The sequence below is a fragment of the Rhinopithecus roxellana genome, chromosome 10, assembly GCF_007565055.1.
Source record: "Rhinopithecus roxellana isolate Shanxi Qingling chromosome 10, ASM756505v1, whole genome shotgun sequence".
NCBI lineage: Eukaryota > Metazoa > Chordata > Mammalia > Primates > Cercopithecidae > Rhinopithecus > Rhinopithecus roxellana.
This window is the reverse complement of record NC_044558.1, coordinates 38125697-38148384: the sequence shown is the minus strand read 5'-3', so window position 1 is coordinate 38148384 and position 22688 is coordinate 38125697. Positions and strand designations below refer to the sequence as shown.

The 22688-nt window shown below is 36.4% G+C and overlaps 1 protein-coding gene across 1 annotated transcript in view; it reads left to right on the top strand.

The window, feature by feature from the left end:
• The window catches only part of TRHDE (thyrotropin releasing hormone degrading enzyme), a 427994-nt gene that overhangs the window by 227155 nt on the left and 178151 nt on the right, over window positions 1-22688 (top strand). Inside the window, exon 6 of the mRNA XM_010353807.2 lies at window positions 8512-8649. Coding sequence (XP_010352109.2) covers window positions 8512-8649 — 138 coding nt within the window. The remainder of the gene's footprint in view (window positions 1-8511; window positions 8650-22688) is intronic.

Genomic DNA, 22688 nt, shown 5'->3' with positions numbered 1-22688 from the left:
TCGCTAATATATGGAATCTGTTAAAAAAAAAAAAAAAAACCCCTCAAATATATAGAGATAGAAAAGAAGGCAGTGGGTACCGGTGGAGAGGTGGTCCCAAAATGGGAAGATGTAGTTAAGAGGATACAAATTAACAGTTATGTAGGATGAACAGGTCTAGAGGTCTAAGATACAACATGAGGACTATAAATAATAAAATTGTACTGTGTCTGTGATTCGTACTAAATGAGTCGATTTTAGCTGCTCTTGCCACAAAACCAAAAAAAAAAAAAAAAAAAGGTAGCTGTGAGATGATGGATATATTAATTTGCTTCACTGTAGTAACCATTTTACTATCTATCTATATCCCATGTTATGTTGTATACCTTAAATTTACACAATAATATTTATTAAAAAGAATACTTTAAATCACAATTCATAGTTTAAGCAACAAAAAAAAGAAATCCTCACAAATAAATGAAAGCTAAATGACATGCATATTTTTAAAGGATAAGCACATGGCATATGGAGATTATTTGCAGTGATTTTTTGGGCCGCTAGAATCAGAATGAGCTATGTAATTAGACAACCTGTTCATAATTATTACTGTGATTGACATTATTTGAAGCACATTCACAATTGTTCCATAAGACCCAGGATTATCATAAGTAATGAAAATGTGAGTGACTGATTGATAACTTCTGCTGTATCAATATTGCTATATTTTTAAGATTCTTAAGTAAGTCTGCAGAATAATAAGAATTTGGTTGTATATAATTAAGTTCATTTTGTGTTCTATCTTAGCATTTTCCCTTAGCTGCATCACATCTTGGATAAAATGAGACATGACGCATTCAGCTTGGATGTTAAAAACAAAACATGAGGCAGCTGAAGGGTTTAGTCATGGAACAGACCCACAATTTAACCCACTTTCTCTGTGTTCATCGTGTTCAAGAGTATAGAAGCTCATAAAAACTGTGCAGAGGGTTATCTGGGATTATGAGAGGCACAAAATCATCTCAGATGTTCTTATAAAACATAATCGCTTTTTTAGTTTATGCACTGATAAAGGCATCTTAGAGATTTTGTAGCTTGGCATTGAATGAAATGTAGTTGATGGCTGAAAGAAATAACATATGGAACACATTATTTTAGTTAACTGTAATGCTTATGCAAAATCACAGAATAATGTTTATCAATAAGAGATATGCCTAGAGTCTTGTGATCATGTAACACTTTCCATAAAAGGTTATGCAAACAAACACATAAACTTTTCAGTACAGTGCTTGTTTCATTGTAGGCATTAGTGGTGATTATTTTTAAAATTATTTTTCAAAAATACCTTCTGTATATAAGTGTGTTTACACAAGATTGGCTTTAGTATAAATGGACTGTTTTAACAGGCTGCAAGTGAAAATAATTATTAACATCTTGGACAAGTATATTTTACACATGAGATTTTGAAATGTTAATTTTTAAAGTGCATTGGTATATGGAAGCAACATTTATTTTCACTAGCTTTTACTTTCTCCATCAGTATGATTTAACTGTGCATAAATTATATACTAGTCAAGTAAATGATGATATAATTTTTCACTAGTAAATCTAGCTAACTTTCAACTGGTAGAACTTAAAATACTTTTGTACATTATAGAACTTTAAAAACAGTTGGATGACAATATAAAATTTACAAAGTAAATTTCTTTCAATGTTATAGGAAATTTGAAGTCTACATAATTTCTAATTTCAAATATGGCATTGTGCTATACGCTTACAAAAGATGATAACTGCAAAGTTACAGGGATACTATTTCACATAGATTAAAATCTGATGGATATTTTCCCCCAATATATTTACTTTTTTGAACTCTTGATCATATTTCTCTGCTTTAATCTTTGTCATGATTTGAGTAGGTAATGAAAAACAAGAAGGAAAAACACCAACTGTGCAATGCTAATTATGTGTTTATCCTTCATTCTAGCCTTGTATAAATAAGGAATTCAGTTTAGTAAAAATTCATGTGGTATTTTGTTTAACCTAGGTATTCTTAAAAGTCTTTATCATGTTGTAGTATAGATTTCCAGAGAAGTAAAACATAAATTATATATCTTATTTGTTCTCTTATGATAGATCAGGTAAACTTGAATCAACATAGTCTTAGACACTGAAAGCATTTTTACTCATAACATTCTCTCTACTCTCACAGTATTTTATACTATTAATAATACTGTGCCCATCACATGGCATTAATGGGCTGTATGTGTATCTATCTTTCATACCATAATGGGAGTTGCTTAAAGGCAGAATTGTGTCTCAATTATATCTCCTTTGCTTCTAATGCAGGACCTCCTGTAGATGAGGGAGTCGGGAAACATATGTGGAATTAGATTGCATTGTTCAAGCATTATAATTTTAGTCAGACTTTCTATTGGTTTGATTCCAAGGATTAAAAAACTTCCTTTATCTGCTCCTAAGAAATTATATCCAGATATTGTGAGCATTACAATCTAGAATAGGATATTACATAAACAAAGGAAAATACTGAAAAATGAAATAACTGTATTTGGATATATATATTTGCATCTACATACATTATAAGTCTGCCTACATTTATATTTATATCTATATTTAATGTATGCATTTTGGATTTCAAAGTAAATACATTGGTTGATCACCATTGGTTATAAAATTGAGCTAAGTTTTAGAGAAATAATTGGTGTAATGTGTTTTGATCACAAAGGTAAAACACATATTGTGTGCTATTTGTGCACAATTATGCAATGTTGTCCTGTTTCTGTTTCCAGTTGTTTATCACTCTAGTCCACTTTCCCACTATTCAGAGATATTCAGAGTTATATCTCTAAATGTAGCCCTGAGGATGTCACTTCCTAACACTAGCTTTCTGACTAGGCATGGACAAATCTTGATGATTTCATTATTGCTTATCTTTCTTTTCTCATTGCTAGTAATCTGCTATGTTATACTCTGCCTTTAGCCACACAAAACATTGTAGTCCCCCAAACAAACCACACTAAGGTCTCCATGACTTTTCCCACATATTCCTTTCTGTCAAGAATGCCCTTTTCTGCCATTCCTCCTAGAAAACTCAAATCAGCGTTAAATATTCAATTCAAACTCTACCCTGCCTAAGGCAGAATAATTAACGGCCTTTTCAGTGTAGTCACACTACATCCTGAACCTACTTCCATTTTTACATGTAGCAAGTTGTGTTTTAACTTTTGTTTTCACCTTCGTCTGTCCTACTTCTATAGCCTTTGCAAGTATCTATAACCTTTGCCAGTATGCTTTGTCTTTGTATCTTTCTAATCCCAGAACCGGGCATACCATCTAAGATGTAGCAGGTGCTTAATAAATATTACTATAAATATTTGCTTATAAATATTTATAGAACAATTATCTTATTTAATTTTCACAACCACATATGTTTGCAACTGAGAATGCTGAGGTCTAAAAAGTTTGAGTAACTTGCTCAATGTCATACAGCCAGTGAGTGGCAGATATCCAGTCTGGAGGCTTCAATGTGTCTGCCTTTTATCCTAGGAATACCAGAAAAGCCATTTATGTTCAGATCTATCCTTCTAGAAAATTGAGTATTTGTAGCTGCTCTGATGTAACCCATGTCTCTTTGATAATTTTTCTTCTGCTTTCTCCATGCCTATGAATACCTCACAACTACTTGAATTGGCTCAGTCTTGGTTCTTGTCTTCTTTGTCTCTGGTTTGATGTATCTGACTTTCTTTGATCTTGATTTAGATTGTTCTATGATTTTTTGGTCTGCTTTTCGTTTGTTTGCTTGTTTGATTTTTTTGGTGACAAAGTCGAAGTATCTGCCTTGTATTGCTCTTCCCTAAAATTAGTCAGCCTTCCTAGGGGAACCTGCCAACATCCTTACTCTTATTTCCTATTTTCCATCCATCACCAGTGACTGTGGCTATGCCAGGCATATTCTCTTTTAACCCCTCAGACTTTGACATGTTCAGGCAGAAACCATTACAAGACATAAAGAAATATAATTTCTCATGTGTAACTAATGTTGTGATAAGAACTATTAATAATTTCCTTCACAGATGCTACTGAATACCAATATATGAAATGCTAATACTGTAATAAATAACATTTGAGTGAATTCTTTGTGAGATTACACACACACACACACACACACACACACACACACACACATATAGACTACAATTTATTGTCAAAAGATTTTTAGCACTCGCCTCTTATCTCAGACCCAGGCTTTTACTTTCAGTTGCCTATAGCACATATCTTTTTAGATATTTACCTTAATTTTTCTTGCAAAATATCTAAAACTAGATGTTTTTAGCATATCCTCCAAACCAAACTTTTTTCCTACTTCTCCATTTCTGTCAATAGTTCCTCCCTCGTTTTTTTTTTTTTTTTTTTTTTTTTTTTTTTGGGGGGGGGGTTTCATCAAGTCTAAAAGCTATGTAGTTATCTCTGAGTATTTCCTCTCTTTTATCTACTAAGGGAATCAAGGCATCAAAGTATCAACATTGGTTGAATTTTTTTCATTCAAAATATCTCTCAGATCCAACAATCCTTCAGCAACACCTTGTTCTAATACATCATCACCACATCCCACTTTCTGTCTCCTGTTTGCATGCATCAAATAATCCTGTGCACTGCAGATAAGTTAATTTTCCTAAGACACTACTTTCATTATGCCATTATGCCTGCCACTGCCTATTTATAAAGAACAAACTTCAACCTGATAATTGAGAATACAGAGTACCTTTCTTTCATGTTTCCTCTGCCAGATTTGCCCTTTTTTAGCTATTTCCCCCATTTATCTGAGTAAACAGTCATCCTTCAACAACCCACTTTAATGTCACCTCCTCTATGAAGCCTTTTCTGAACTAATTAATCATTTCATCCTCTGTTTTATAGCATCCATCATATTATATTACAGTTTGCTGTTTATCTGTACTTTTTTGTACTTTTTGTTCTACTCAAGTTATTTAAGGTTATGGCCTAGTTTTCGCTTATATATTCATTCCTTGAATGCTGCACAATATCTGGCTTAGAGTGGTAATTTAATACATATTTGTTAAATGAATGAGTGAATACATAAAATAATGGCAGAGTTATATGGTGTTCATTCTCAACTCTACATTTACTCACATTTTCTTTACTTTTCTGAAATGCCTTTGTACTGTTCTCCAAAAATTCAAATGCAATAGATTTTTGAAAATAGTTGAATACAAAATGATATATTTGATATTATTGTGACTATTTAAATGTGTGCACATATTCAACCACTCTAGGTAGCATCTACATTGAAGTGGTGGAATTTATGGTTACTGTTGACATTGAACTTATTGTAAACAGATTTTAAAGTTCTCCATTTTGTTTTATTGTCCTGCTTTTTCAAAGTGTTAGGTCACTTATCATGGTGACCTTAAAAATATGATGTAAAATGATAAGTACCTGTTGAATATTCACCACAAATATATTATTTCAATATGCATGTGTAGACACACACACACACACACACACACACACACCAAACTTTAAATTTCCTGCAAGAGTCAAATTCTACTTCTTCCTTTAAATGTTCCACGAATCATTCCATTTAACAGAATTTGTATTAGTCTGTTCTCATGTTGCTAATAGAGACATATGTGATACTGGGTAATTTATGAAGGAAAGAGATTTAATTGACTCACAGTTTCACATGGCTGGGGAGGCCTCACAATCATGGCGGAAGGCAAATGAGGAGCCCTCTTACATGGCAGCAGGCAAGTGAGCTTGTGCAGGGGAATTTCCCTTTATAAAACTGTCAGATCTCGTGAGACTTATTTACTATCAAGAGAACAGTATGTAGGAAATAGCCCCCGTGATTCAATTATCTCCACCTGGCACCACCCTTGACATGTGGAGATTATTATAATCCAAGGTGAGATTTGGGTGGGGACACAGAGTCAAACCAAATCAGTATTGTTTTTCTTGAAATCCCTTTAGCACATTCAGCCTGTAAGAAGAAACTAGTATTTCATTTACTGTGGCCAAATATTCTGTTTTATCTCTTACCTCACATTAAAGCTAGGATTTCTTTATTTTTAAACTTTCATAGTTTCAGGTAAACAGTAGGCAATTAACCAATACTTAATCTTGCCGATGTTGTTGATTTTGATGATGATGAGAGCCCCTGCGAGGGCTGACAAGCTGAGATCATTTCTTATTTTATAGTGACACAGGTCTTTATAAAAAATTAGCACCTTCTCTGCTGGAAACTCTTTGCAAGTCTGTAAAATTGAGTTTGCCTCTGGCTAGACTTTTATTTTTTCCTCCTCAATTTAAGGTATTAGCTATTCTGGGATTTGTGAGTGTTCTCCTGCCAGGCTTTTTTCTTTGTTTCCCCTCTCTCTTAATCCATTTATGCATATAAACTTTTTTTTTCAATTACACAATATCATTCTCTCCAACAAGGTCGACAGATGAATCTTTTGCTAATGATTTAGCACTACAAAACTTAAACACTGCTTATTGAAAGTCTACTGAGTAGGCAAGGTTTGTTTTTGTTTTCCTCCAGAAGCATGAGGCAATAATATAATATATAATCGTATTTCTTTTAACAGGAAAGTTTTCTCTTTGGAATTTAGATTTTACTTTCTAAATTACATGGCCATTTTCTTTACACCATTTTAAAAATTACATTTCTAGCAAACCAAGGTATGTTTAGTAAATTTTAATATTGATCAATATGAATTTATTGTTACAACTTTTAAAATTAAGATTTAAATAAAGCATCATTTTAAGTTCACTTTACCTGGTTGTTTTAGATCAGGTGCTTGAATGACTTGTAAAAAGCAGGCAATTGCTGTTTAAATGGCTAAATATTATTTTATCTTCAGAATGGAATTACGCCTTTAATTGGTATTTCTTATAAACAAAAGTGTTCATTGGTCAAGTTGAAATGTAATTATAATTTCATTATTTCTCCCATTAATTCTAGTATCTGATAGTTTTCCTCTACATTTTAAAATTGAGTGAATAACAAGATTGTATATCTGCTTAAAAGTAGCCTTAAATTTTTCCTTTGGAAATTGGTACATAAATTTTTCTTATTCTCTAAGACTATGCCATTTTTCTGAGATCTTATTGTTGCTTCTCAGTGGACTTAAATGAACAATGTGAATATTGGTGTTATTAATCTTAAAATTTTAAAGCATAAGGTCTAATTCTACTCTTTTTAATTTGTCTGGAATTAGGAAATTGGTTTGAGAAGAAATATAGTATTTATGTCATATTTGTCGTTTAATTCAGTCTAAGTTTGAACTTCTCATCTGTGGCCTCTTACGGTCTGGAGCAGCCCTCAGGGACTCAAAGTATGATTTGATTCAGTCATTACCATATAATCCTCTTGGATGGAGCAAAGATCATTGCTGTGAAGCTCTTAGAGCGAGAGAGGACTGAAGAAGTTAAATATATGGACCATAGACTATAAAACATAATCTATTAGGAAACAAACCTTGCAGTATGTAGTCGGATGCCTAATTAAATACATTATCAATTAAACATACTAAATCATAGAGCTAATGAGGTTGAAAAAAAAATCTTTCTTTAAAGCCAGATTTAAATTACCACACACATTTATGTCCAGTTAACGATTCTTTTCTTGGCATATTTTTTCTCCATTTCCATTTCTTTAAATCCAGGATTGGTGTACTCTCAGCTTGAAATTACAACTCACTCAGAAATAACATGCTGTTTATCTGCTGGGCTCAAAACTAGGAGACTCCAGGAGTGAGTTCAGAATTAGCTAGAGCAATTTAAGCACTGGAGTCTTAATCTCTGTAATGATACTCCTCAGGTCACAACTATCTAGGGTCTATTTAGCCCTTGTTATATTTTGCAATTTCTTTTTTCTTACTCTCCTCCTTCAATGAAGGCAGGAGGCCAGGAAGACTACTAGCTGCCAGCATTTCTACTAACAAAACCCGAGCTGTTTCTTTAAAGTGGACTTTCCAAAACAAACAAACAAACAAACAAAAAACAATAACAGAGAAGTACTTTTTCTTTACAGTTTATTTTTTAACATAGCGAATCAGCTTTTACCAGAGCAAATGCTAATGTCTCAATATGCAGAAAATGGAAGTCTCATGATTTTTCTATTTTCATTTCTTCATGGTAATGGATTATTAATACCAATTGGTCTCTACTTTATGTCCACTATTTTGAATCCCCAAATACATCCACCAGTATTCTAGCTTGATGTGAAGAGTGCCTTTTATTACTAGTTGTGGTCTCTTGAAATTTTTTCAGAAAATAAATGTGTGTGTGTGTTTCATGTTGTGCTTAAGTCAACCACCTTCGTTTTAGAGTAACTTAAGGAGCATTTTTACTGGGTTCACTTTAGAGTTGAGTCATGCCTTGGAAGACTGATCAACATCAGCAATTAAGTGACATACATTATGTTCAAGTCATCATACATATTCTCTCTAACTATGAATCACCTATGATATTGCCCTGTCTACTGTATTGCAGGAAAAACAGAGGTTTCTGACCGATGTTCTGCATGAAGTGATGCTGCTGGACGGCTTGGTCAGTTCCCATCCAGTATCACAGGAAGTGCTGCAGGCAACAGATATTGACAGGGTGTTTGACTGGATCGCATATAAAAAGGTGGGAATAAAGAACAAAGTGCCAGTTAGATATTTCATTACCAAGATAGCTAAACTAATTCATGTTAGATGTGTATATTTTTCTTTTCTTCTGGGCGGATAGGCATAGACTGTGAGTTAGAAAACAGAGTCACTAGGTTCATGAGCTACGGCTTTGCTTTAAAAGTTGGCAAAATGGAGATTAATGTTTGCCAAATAATGCATAGAAATATTGGAAATATTAATAAATATTTGGAGAATCAATATGAAGTTGCTCTACAAATGATGTTATGTAAATGTCAGTTTTTATTATTATTAATAAAAGAACTGACCCATATAGTGACAACTTAATTTTCACCAATGCCCTTAAATACTAATTTATTTTGATGGGCCAATACAAATGGATATAGGTAATGACATGATACATGCATCTTATATATACAATTTGAAAGATATTTTGAAAATTAAACATGTTTCCTGAATAACTAAACATAACAAATGAAATTTTAAAAAGACTAGACTTTGGCAATGAATAATTTTGAGCCAATGACTAGTTGTAAAAATAAGGTAAATATGAATTTTTCCCATTGTTACTTGGATTAGGATTTTTCTTTGTATCTCTTCGTTGTTCTAATTTTAACATGATGATGTGCTTCTTCGTGTTTTACACGCATTAGCCACTTAATGATAGTTGAAATAGGATCAAAGTCTGCTATGATCTTTAGTGCAGGTTAAATTGCATTTTTTGGAATTTCTATGTACTTTTTTTTTTTGAGACGGAGTCTCGCTTTGTCACCAGGCTGCAGTGCAGTGGTGCCATCATGGCTCACTGCAACCTTTGCCTCCCTGATTCAAGTGATTCTCCTGCCTCAGCCTCCTGAGTAGCTGGGACTACAGCATGGGACTACAGGCATGTACCACTACACCCGGCTAATTTCTGTATTTTTAGTAGAGACAGGGTTTCACCATGTTGGCCAGGCTGGTCTTGAACTCCTGATCTCAAGTGATCCACAAGCCTCGACCTCCCAAAGTGCTGGGATTACAGGTTTGAGCTGTGGCGCCCAGCCTGGAATACTATTCTTGATACTCTGTGAGGGATAAAAAGATATCACGAATAGCAGCTTGGAAATAACTAGGAAGTTAGAAGTTACTCCCTGAAGTGTTTATTGTAGTTAATGCACACACAAAATATTTTGGTTGGGTCCTGTTAGTCCTCCAACTTTGTTCTTTTTTTTTTTTTTTTTTTTTTTTTTTTTTTAAGTTTCTTTGGTCCTTTGCATATGAGTTTAAGAATGAGTTTGTAAAGTCCTACAAAAATTATACTGGAATTGCAGGAATGTGCATTGTGTTTATAAAACTATTTGGGAGAGTTGACATCTTAGAAACATTGACTGACCAATGAATACAGTATGCCTCCAGTTCCTTTAGGTCCCCTTTATTTCTATCCATGATGTAGTTCTTAGTGAATACATTTTTCATATTTTTTTCAGATTTATCCCTAAGTATTTCACATTTCCAGGCAATTGTAATAGTATTATTTTGAAATTTCATTTCTAATTTTTGTGTTGCTATACATAGGATACAGTTCATTTTTGCCTATTTATCTGGTACAATATTAAATAGAAGTGGTGAGAGCAAACCCTTGTGCTGTTCCTAATTTTAGAAGCAATACCTTCAGTCTTTAACCATTAGTATGTCTCTAAATATTTATAAATGCCTTTTATCAGGTTGAAGATGTTGCATGCTCTTTCTACATTGCTAAAAGTTTTAATCAGAGATGAGTGTTGACTCAATTCAATGCTTTTCTCCAGCATCTATCAAGATGGTTATATATTTTTTGTTTTTTAGTTTGTCATTATGGTGAATTATAATGATTAACTCTTTAATGTTAGGCCATCTTTGCATTTCTGAGACAAACATCATTTAGTCATAATATATTATCCTTTTTATAAATTGTTGGATTCAATTTGCTAAAAACATGTTTAGAAATTTTGCACCTGTTCTCATGAGGGATATTAGTGCCTAATTATCTTTCTTGTAATGTCTTCCTTGTTGTCACTATAATACCAGCATCATGCAATGGCAACTATTATCTTTTTCAACTTTCTGGGAGAATTTGTATAAAATTTATATTATGTCTTTCTTGAATGTTTGTTAAAATTTACCGGTATAACAGTAGAGACCTGAAATTTTCTTCCTGGGAAGGTTTTTAACTAATGATTTAATTTTGTTAATATGTGGTGGGTTATTTATTTATTTATTTATTTATTATTTATTTTTTTATTATACTTTAAGTTCTAGGGTACATGTGCATAACGTGCAGGTTTGTTACATATGTATACTTATGCCATGTTGGTGTGCTGCACCCATCAACAGGTCAGCACCCCTCAATTCATCATTTATATCAAGTGTAACTCCCAATGCAATCCCTCCCCCCTCCCCCTCCCCCCTCCCCATGATAGGCCCCGGTTTGTGATGTTCCCCTTCCCGAGTCCAAGTGATCTCATTGTTCAGTTCCCACCTATGAGTGAGAACATGTGGTGTTTGGTTTTCTGTTCTTGTGATAGTTTGCTAAGAATGATGGTTTCCAGCTGCATCCATGTCCCTACAAAGGACGCAAACTCATCCTTTTTTATGGCTGCATAGTATTCCATGGTGTATATGTGCCACATTTTCTTAATCCAGTCTGTCACAGATGGACATTTGGGTTGATTCCAAGTCTTTGCTATTGTGAATAGTGCCGCAATAAACATACGTGTACATGTGTCTTTGTAGTAGAATAATTTATAATCCTTTGGGTATATACCCAGTAGTGGGATGGCTGGGTCATATGGTACATCTAGTTCTAGATCCTTGAGGAATTGCCATACTGTTTTCCATAATGGTTGAACTAGTTTACAATCCCACCAACAGTGTAAAAGTGTTCCTATTTCTCCACATCCTCTCCAACACCTGTTGTTTCCTGACTTCTTAATGATTGCCATTCTAACTGGTGTGAGATGGTATCTCATTGTGGTTTTGATTTGCATTTCTCTGATGGCGAGTGATGATGAGCATTTTTTCATGTGTCTGTTGGCTGTATGAATATCTTCTTTTGAGAAATGTCTGTTCATATCCTTTCCCCACTTTTTGATGGGGTTGTTTGTTTTTTTCTCGTATATTTGTTTGAGTTCTTTGTAGATTCTGGATATTAGCCCTTTGTCAGATGAGTAGGTTGCAAAAATTTTCTCCCATTCTGTAGGTTGCCTGTTCACTCTGATGGTACTTTCTTTTGCTGTGCAAAAGCTCTTTAGTTTAATTAGATCCCATTTGTCAATTTTTGCTTTTGCTGCCATTGCTTTTGGTGTTTTAGACATGAAGTCCTTGCCCATGCCTATGTCCTGAATGGTACTACCTAGATTTTCTTCTAGGGTGTTTATGGTATTAGGTCTAACATTTAAGTCTCTAATCCATCTTGAATTAATCTTCGTATAAGGGGTAAGGAAAGGATCCAGTTTCAGCTTTCTACTTATGGCTAGCCAATTTTCCCAGCACCATTTATTAAATAGGGAATCCTTTCCCCATTTCTTCTTTCTCTCAGGTTTGTCAAAGATCAGATGGCTGTAGATGTGCGGTATTATTTCTGAGGACTCTGTTCTGTTCCATTGGTCTATATCTCTGTTTTGGTACCAGTACCATGCTGTTTTGGTTACTGTAGCCTTGTAGTATAGTTTGAAGTCAGGTAGCGTGACGCCTCCAGCTTTGTCCTTTTGACTTAGGATTGTCTTGGCAATGCGGGCTCTTTTTTGGTTCCATATGAACTTTAAAGCAGTTTTTTCCAATTCTGTGAAGAAACTCATTGGTAGCTTGATGGGGATGGCATTGAATCTATAAATAACCTTGGGGAGTATGGCCATTTTCACGATATTGATTCTTCCTATCCATGAGCATGGTATGTTCTTCCATTTGTTTGTGTCCTCTTTTATTTCACTGAGCAATGGTTTGTAGTTCTCCTTGAAGAGGTCCTTGACATCCCTTGTAAGCTGGATTCCTAGGTATTTTATTCTCTTTGAAGCAATTGTGAATGGAAGTTCATTCCTGATTTGGTTCTCTGCTTGTCTGTTACTGGTGTATAAGAATGCTTGTGATTTTTGCACATTAATTTTGTATCCTGAGACTTTTCTGAAGTTGCTTATCAGCTTAAGGAGATTTGGGGCTGAGACGATGGGGTTTTCTAAATATACAATCATGTCATCTGCAAACAGGGACAATTTGACTTCTTCTTTTCCTAACTGGATACCCTTGATTTCTTTCTCTTGCCTGATTGCCCTAGCCAGAACTTCCAACACTATGTTGAATAGGAGTGGTGAGAGAGGGCATCCCTGTCTTGTGCCAGTTTTCAAAGGGAATTTTTCCAGTTTTTGCCCATTCAGTATGATATTAGCTGTGGGTTTGTCATAAATAGCTCTTATTATTTTGAGGTACGTTCCATCAATACCGAATTTATTGAGCGTTTTTAGCATGAAGGGCTGTTGAATTTTGTCAAAAGCCTTTTCTGTACCTATTGAGACAATCATGTGGTTCTTGTCTTTGGTTCTGTTTATATGCTGGATTACGTTTATTGATTTGCGAATGTTGAACCAGCCTTGCATCCCAGGGATGAAGCCCACTTGATCATGGTGGATAAGCTTTTTGATGTGCTGCTGAATCCGGTTTGCCAGTATTTTATTGAGAATTTTTGCATCAATGTTCATCAGGGATATTGGTCTAAAATTCTCTTTTTTTGTTGTGTCTCTGCCAGGCTTTGGTATCAGGATGATGTTGGCCTCATAAAATGAGTTAGGGAGGATTCCCTCTTTTTCTATTGATTGGAATAGTTTCAGAAGGAATGGTACCATCTCCTCCTTGTACCTCTGGTAGAATTCAGCTGTGAATCCATCTGGTCCTGGACTTTTTTTGGTTGGTAGGCTATTAATTGTTGCCTCAATTTCAGAGCCTGCTATTGGTCTATTCAGGGATTCAACTTCTTCCTGGTTTAGTCTTGGGAGAGTGTAAGTGTCCAGGAAATTATCCATTTCTTCTAGATTTTCTAGTTGATTTGCGTAGAGGCGTTTATAGTATTCTCTGATGGTAGTTTGTATTTCTGTGGGGTCAGTGGTGATATCCCCTTTATCATTTTTTATTGCATCTATTTGATTCCTCTCTCTTTTCTTCTTTATTAGCCTTGCTAGCGGTCTGTCAATTTTGTTGATCTTTTCAAAAAACCAACTCCTGGATTCATTGATTTTTTGGAGGGTTTTTTGTGTCTCTATCTCCTTCAGTTCAGCTCTGATCTTAGTTATTTCTTGCCTTCTGCTAGCTTTTGAATGTGTTTGCTCTTGCCTCTCTAGTTCTTTTAATTGTGATGTTAGAGTGTCAATTTTAGATCTTTCCTGCTTTCTCTTGTGGGCATTTAGTGCTATAAATTTCCCTCTACACACTGCTTTAAATGTGTCCCAGAGATTCTGGTATGTTGTATCTTTGTTCTCATTGGTTTCAAAGAACATCTTTATTTCCGCTTTCATTTCGTTGTGTACCCAGTAGTCATTCAGGAGCAGGTTGTTCAGTTTCCATGTAGTTGAGTGGTTTTGATTGAGTTTCTTAGTCCTGAGTTCTAGTTTGATTGCACTGTGGTCTGAGAGACAGTTTGTTATAATTTCTGTTCTTTTACATTTGCTGAGGAGTGCTTTACTTCCAATTATGTGGTCAATTTTGGAATAAGTGCGATGTGGTGCTGAGAAGAATGTATATTCTGTTGATTTGGGGTGGAGAGTTCTATAGATGTCTATTAGGTCCGCTTGGTGCAGAGATGAGTTCAATTCCTGGATATCTTTGTTAACTTTCTGTCTCGTTGATCTGTCTGTTGACAGCGGAGTGTTGAAGTCTCCCATTACTATTGTATGGGAGTCTAAGTCTCTTTGTAAGTCTCTAAGGACTTGCTTTATGAATCTGGGTGCTCCTGTATTGGGTGCATATATATTTAGGAGAGTTAGCTCTTCCTGTTGAATTGATCCCTTTACCATTATGTAATGGCCTTCTTTGTCTCTTTTGATCTTTGATGGTTTAAAGTCTGTTTTATCAGAGACAAGGATTGCAACCCCTGCTTTTTTTTGTTCTCCATTTGCTTGGTAGATCTTCCTCCATCCCTTTATTTTGAGCCTATGTAGGTCTCTGCATGTGAGATGGGTCTCCTGAATACAGCAGACTGATGGGTCTTGACTCTTTATCCAGTTTGCCAGTCTGTGTCTTTTAATTGGAGCATTTAGTCCATTAACATTTAAGGTTAATATTGTTATGTGTGAACTTGATCCTGCCATTATGATATTAACTGGTTATTTTGCTCGTTAGTTGACGCAGTTTCTTCCTAGCCTCGATGGTCTTTACATTTTGGCATGTTTTTGCGATGGCTGGTACCGGTTGTTCCTTTCCATGTTTAGGGCTTCCTTCAGGGTCTCTTGTAAGGTAGGCCTGGTGGTGACAAAAAGGATTTTATTTCTCCTTCACTTATGAAACTTAGTTTGGCTGGATATGAAATTCTGGGTTTAAAATTCTTTTCTTTAAGAACGTTGAATATTGGTGCCCACTCTCTTCTGGCTTGTAGAGTTTCTGCCGAGAGATCTGCTGTTAGTCTGATGGGCTTCCCTTTGTGGGTAACCCGACCTTTCTCTCTGGCTGCCCTTAAGATTGTTTCTTTCATTTCAACTTTGGTGAATCTGGCAATTATGTGTCTTGGAGTTGCTCTTCTTCTCGAGGAGTATCTTTGTGGTGTTCCCTGTATTTCCTGAATTTGAATGTTGGCCTGCCCTACTAGGTTGGGGAAGTTCTCCTGGATGATATCCTGAAGAGTGTTTTCCAACTTGGTTCCATTTTCCCCCTCACTTTCAGGCACCCCAATCAGACGTAGATTTGGTCTTTTTACATAATCCCATACTTCTTGCAGGCTTTGCTCATTTCTTTTTCTTCTTTTTTCTTTTGGTTTCTCTTCTCGCTTCATTTCATTCATTTGATCTTCAATCGCTGATACTCTTTCTTCCAGTTGATCGAGTCGGTTACTGAAGCTTGTGCATTTGTCACGTATTTCTCGTGTCATGGTTTTCATCTGTCATTTCGTTTATGATCTTCTCTGCATTAATTAGTCTAGCTGTCAATTCTTCCACTCTTTTTTCAAGATTTTTAGTTTCTTTGCGCTGGGTACGTAATTCCTCCTTTAGCTCTGATAAGTTTGATGGACTGAAGCCTTCTTCTCTCCTCTCGTCCAAGTCATTCTCTGACCAGCTTTGATCCGTTGCTGGCGATGGGCTGCGCTCCTTTGCAGGGGGAGATGCGCTCTTATTTTTTGAATTTCCAGCTTTTCTGCCCTGCTTCTTCCCCATCTTTGTGGTTTTATCTGTCTCTGGTCTTTGATGGTGGTGACGTACTCATGGGGTTTTTGTATAGGTGTCCTTCCTGTTTGATAGTTTTCCTTCTGACAGTCAGAAGGACTGTCTGTTGGTCTGTTGGAGATTGCTTGAGGTCCACTCCAGACCCTGTTTGCCTGGGTATCAGCAGCAGAGGTTGCCAAAGATAGAATATTGCTGAACAGCGAGTGTACCTGTCTGATTCTTCCTTTGGAAGTTTCCTCTCAGGGGTGTACTCCACCCTGTGAGGTGTGGGGTGTCAGACTGCCCCTAGTGGGGGATTTCTCCCAGCTAGGCTACTCAGGGGTCAGGGATACACCTGAGCAGGCAGTCTGTCCGTTCTCAGATCTCAACCTCCAAGTTGGGAGATCCACAGCTCTCCCCAAAGCTGTCAGACAGAGTCGTTCGGTCTGCACCGGCCCCCGCTGTTTCCCCTTTTGGTCTTCAGCTGTGTGCCGTCCCCAGAGGTGGAGTCTACAGAGACAGGCAGGCTTCCTTGAGCTGCTGTGAGCTCCACCCAGTTCGAGCTTCCCAGCAGCTTTGTTTACCTACTTAAGCCTCAGCAATGGCGGGCGCCCCTCCCCCAGCCTCGCTGCTGCCTTGCCGATAGATCGCTGCAGACTGCTGTGTTAGCAGTGAGGGAGGCTCCGTGGGCGTGGGACCCTCCCGGCCAGGCGTGGGATATATTCTCCTGGTGTGCCTCTTTGCTTAAAGCGCCGTATTGGGGTGGGAGTTACCCGATTTTCCAGGTGTTGTGTGTCTCAGTTCCCCTGGCTAGGAAAACGGATTCCCTTCCCCCTTGCACTTCCAGGTGAGGCGATGCCTCCCCCTGCTTCAGCTCTCGCTGGTCAGGCTGCAGCAGCTGACCAGCACCAATTGTCCGGCACTCCCTAGTGAGATGACCCCAGAACCTCAGTTGAAAATGCAGAAATCACCGGTCTTCTGTGTCGCTCGCGCTGGGAGTTGGAGACTGGAGCTGTTCCTATTCGGCCATCTTGCTCCGCCCCCCCTATTTATTTATTTTAATGTGAGCATTGGTGGCTTATTTCTTTCTCAAGGACTTGGCGCATTTCATCTAAAATGTTTAATTTATTGGCGTAAAGTTTTACAGGATGTATTCCCTTATTATCCCTTTAATAACTGTAGCATCGCTAATCATATAACCTCTTTCATTCCAGATACTGGTAATTTGTGTATTATTCCTTTTTTGTGATTTGTTTAGCTGAACATTTATAAATTTTATTGATCTCAGAAAAGCATCTTTTGTTGTAATTGATTTTCTTCCTCGTTTTCTATTTCGTAAATATCCTCTCTAATAAATATTTCCCTTTTCTACATACTTTGAATTTAACTTTTTCTTTTCTCTAATTTCCTAAGGTAGAAGCTGAGGTCATTAACTTGAGACCTTTCTTCTGTTCCATTTTAAGCATTTATTCTGTAAATTTTTTCTTAAGTGTACCACCTAGGAAATCTCCCAAATTTTGATATGTTGAAGTTTCATTTTCATTCACTTTAAAATGCCTGCTAATTCAATTCCCTTTCATTTGTTAATTGCCCCATGTCTTATTCAGAGTGTATTATTTAGATTCCAAATATTAGAAGATTTTTCCAGATAATTTTCTGTTATTCATTTCTTACTTAATTTTATTGTGGTCAGTGAATATACTCTGTATGACTTGAATCTTCCTAGATTTATTATGGTTTATTTTATGACCCAGAAGTTGATATGTGTTGGTAAATGTACAGTATCCACTTCAAAAGAATACGTATTCCACTAGTGTTAGCTGGAGTGCCAATTAGGTGAGGTTGGTTGATAGAGTTGTTCAAGTGTTCTGTATCCTTATTGATTTTCTGTCTACTTGTTCATCATGCTTTCTTGATGGGCCTTCATTGTGTGGATTCCCTCACATAGTACCAAATCAAACATCTAAAACTGTGGAGAAAAATAGTGACCCAGTTATCTGCTGGCATATCTGAAAAATAATTTTCAAATGTGAATATGGAGAAAGGAGGATTAAAACATTTAGGCTGAAATTTCAGGGACTTCATTTTGATAATCTCAGCATCAGGCCTGGTGTAAATTCAGTTTCTTAACCTTGTTCTTTGATTTGGCTTCACTCAGGTTCTTCCTATAAGAAAACTAGTATGTGCATAATAGGTAATAACCAATTACTTTGTAAGTGGAACAAAGGTAAACTATGTTGGATTTTGTAGGTTAAACAACATCATTCTGGGATGTATGACAGGTAATATAGATAATTCTGGAGACATAAATAATAACTGCTAACATTTATTACATGGATACTCTGTACTAGTCACCAAACTAACATTTTACATTTATTATATAATTTAATTCTTATAAGCATCTAATGGGGTTGTTATGATCATAATCCTCACTTTAAAGATAAGTATGTTGAGTTATGGTAAATTCAAGGATATGTTTCCCAGAAAATCAGGTTTCAGAGCCAGTATTCTTAATTATTTTCATATTTGATTAACAAGCTTGGCTGGAACATTTATTCCAAAATCATTTAAGCCTGTGCTTATGTTCTAGGCACTGTGTGCTGAGTAGAAGAGATGTAACAATCAGTAATACACAAAGGAGAGAAAACATAAATAAACCAGTGCAGTAACATATGAGTGCTATCTAGCAATATTTCCATATTAAATGTTGACACTTACCTGAAGTCATCTTGAGCAATTTATTCAATCTTGTTAACTAAATAATGGGTAAATTTGATATGTAGTATTAACTTTCAGAATGGTTGAGTTAGGTGTTTACAGTATCATCAGAAATCTACCTTTCTTCAGTTTATTGGATCTCTTTCTTTCTGACATAATTTCTAGATGATCCTTAGGATGCACTAAGACTCATCTCATAAGGGCCTCAATTTTGTGTCCCTACTGAGTTCAGAGAAAGAGTAAATTGACTCCCATCCAATAGAATCTATATCTGTATACCCAAAGGGCTATGATTTGTTTTGATTAGGAAATAGATTATCACTGGCCAATCCTTGTGTCCACCAGGATGGAGTATTCTGACTGGTCAGTGAATGTCATGAGCTCATCCTCTGTGATGTGAGACAAAAGTCCCATAGCAGTCAGGACCCCTGGGATCACTCAAAGTAGAGGAGGAACAATTTCCGAAAGAAAACGATCAGTAGAAAAAAAGTAATGGATGCCACCTCAGAATCTAAGGAGTTATGATAGAAATATCTACAAGATACAATCACGAGATAGGGGAGTAGAGGAGAACTGTAAAAAAACAAGAAAATCATCCTTCAGAGGAAGCTCAGAAAAGAAAACTGGTGATTAAGTGGAGCATCAAAGAGTTAAACATAATCATAGCAGAATGTGAATTTCGAGTAGCAGACAGACTGGAAGAATAAGCGGGATATGAACTTGGAAGACATTTCCTTTCACACTAAGAATTTTATTGATTGATTGATTTATTGATTTATTGATTTTGAGACAAAGTCTCGCTCTGTTGACCAGGCTGGAGTGCAGTAGTGTGATCTCAGCTCACTGTAACTTCTGCCTCCCAGGTTCAAGCAATTCTTCTGCCTCAGCCTCCTGAGTAGCTGGGACTGTGGGTTCCCGCCACCACGCCTGGCTAATTTTTGTATTTTTAGTAGAGATGGGGTTTCACCATATTGGCCAGACTGGCCTTGAACTCCTGACCTCATGATCCACCTGCCTCAGCCTCCCAAAGTGCTGGGATTACAGGCATGAGCCACTGTTCCCGGACAGAAATTTGTATTTTATCCAACAGGCCAAACAGAACCAAGGAGAGTTTAAAGCCGAGGAGTAACATAATTAAAATTGCATTCTATAAGGAATATTCCTGTAGATGCAGAGATGGAGTTGATATTGATAGTTCTGGACAATTCAGGAAAGATTGTAGAGACTGGAGTTGTAGAATATATCACTTATATTTGGTAATGTTGTATGTAACACAATAAAAATTTCTTGCCACTGCTCTTCTGTGTTCTTCTCCCTAAAGATCTCTGTTACTAGTCCACATTAACCTCTGCCAACAGTCAAACTCTCATTGCATCAGTGCTTTGCTAGCTTATCATCTCTTGTAATTATTCCCTTAATAATTATTCTAATTATTCCCAGTTCTGTTTTTTGTTATTCTCCCTGAATAGTAATTACAATACACTTTAAATAACTTTTTATAAAGAACTGTATTATAGCAGAACAGAAGATTATAAAAAAAATAAAGGTTAGGAACCAATAGGCCAGCTCCTAATTTGGGATTGAATTTAAGAGCCGACTGCCTTTGAAAAAATACTGGGTAATGTTCCATTTGGATAGTCCCAAGGCCATTATTAAACAAATGAAAAACTCCTAAAATTGCAAGCATTTTTAAGAATGGGAAGAGAAAAACATGAAAACTACACTATTTCAAAAAATTAGGTCTGGTAAAATAACAGGTTTCCCATTTTAATAGTAGATTGAAAATGCTTTTATTCTTGAAGTGTAATGGAAGCAGGAAAATACTGTCCATAGACTGGAAGGACTGGAATAGATGGATTGAGACAATCTCTTTGTTCTAGAAGCACAAAGGCAACAAGAATCAATGACCCAATGACCTAGATGATGAAAGCAAGTGAATGCTCATTAAATTTACGTATGATGCCAAGGTGGAGAGGGTTGCTACAAGCTTGGAAGAGAAGAACAGAGTTCAAAATGACTTCAATTTTAAAGAGATCCTTTACAAGCAAGAACACTTTTCCAGCAATCTTATGTCATGGTTAGTATGTTTGTACACCAAACAAAATTACATAGAATAAAAGGTAAGAGAATTAGCAAGTGAAAAAATCTTCAAAGGAACATTGGGGATACAAATTTTTTAAAAAGTGATGGTGGTAGAAATCTAGCTTGCCGTGCTTTGCCAATATATTCCACACCTTAAATTTGAAAACCCTTTAACCAACAGAAGTCAACATGTGAAATTTCTGTCATCTTTAGAAATGAATAGGAAAGGCCAATCATCCGTTTATATCTATCATCCCTTGTAACACCAGGCTCCTCATCCACAAAATCATGCCAGTCAGGTGATGATTAATGCGCAGAGAGAGCACTATTAATGCTACACACAGTATGCCTTATTTCTGCAAGGGGGAAGAAAGAAAAGATGATGCCTTTCTTCAAGAATGCAACCCTGCCGGGCATGGTCGCTCATGCCTGTAATCCCAGCACTTTGAGAGGCTGAGATGGGAGGACTACTTGAGCCCAGGAGTTCAACACAAGTCTGGTGAACATAGTGAGACCCTATCTCTACAAAGCATTTAAAAATTTTTTAAAAATTAGCTAGGCATCATGGTGCCTGTCTCTAGTTCCAGCTATTCAGAATGTTGAGGGAGGAGGAATGCTTGGATCTGGTAGTTAGAGGCTACAGTGAGCTATAATAGTTCTCCTGCACTCCAACCTGGACAAGAGAGCAAAATCCTATTTCAAAAAACAAACAAACAAAAACAAACAAATAACAACAACAAAAAGAGCAAGAAATGAATGCAACCCAATAGAAGACATAAAACACAGGAAATAATAATAGTAATTGTACTGTGAGTACTACTAGAGCATATCTATCATTTAATGATCACTTACTATGTACAATGTATTTTGTGAAATGCTTTGCATGTATTATCCCATTTACTCCTGACAGAAAACTTGGCATGCAGGCATTTTTAACTCATTTTACTGATGAGGAAACTTACACTTAGGTACTTAAGTGATTACCACAGCATCAGATATTAAGCAAATAAACATTTCAGGATTTGATGTCAGATATATCTAAGTTTGAATCCTGAGCTCTTATCTACAAAGTCTTTCACAAATAAATATATTTCAAGGCAAATTATGATATGGACCATCTCAGTGGATGGCAACTCCAAGCTCCCAGGCCACCCTTGATCCTGTCATGCAGAGACAAGATATTCTACTCTCTTCTTCCTCTTGCTACTCTCTTCTTCCTGTTGCTCTCTCTCTTCCTCTTGCTACTCTCTTCTTCCTCTTGCTCAAGCCTTGTAAGATATGCCTCTTTCCTCTTTGCCTGCCACCATGATTGTAAGTTTCCTGAGGCCTCCCAACCCATGCTTCCTATACAGCCTGCAAAACTGCGAGCCAATTAAACCTCTTTTCTTTATAAACTACACAGTCTCAGGTAGTTCTTTATAGCAATGTGAGAACTAATACAGAAAATTGGTACCAGGAGTGGGGCATTGCTATAAAGAGACCTGAAAATATGGAAGTGACTTTGGAACTGGATAATGGGCAGAGGTTGAAACAGTTTGGAGGGCTCAGAAGAAGACAGGAAGATGTGGGAAAGTTTGGAACTTCCTAGAGACTTTTTGAATGATTTTGACCAAAATGCTGATATTGATATGAACAGAGATGGCCAGGCTGATGAGGTCTCAGATGGAGATGAGGAACTTATTGGGAACTTTGAACTTGAGTGTGCTGGTTTATGGTGCCCGGTAGAAGAAATTTCTAAGCAACAAGGCATTCAAGATGTAGCCTGGCTGTTTCTAACAGTGTATGCTCATATGTGTGAGCAAAGAGATAATCTGAAACTGTCTGAAACTGGAACTTAAATTTGAAAGGGAAGCAGAGTGTAAAAGTTTGAAAAATTCATAGC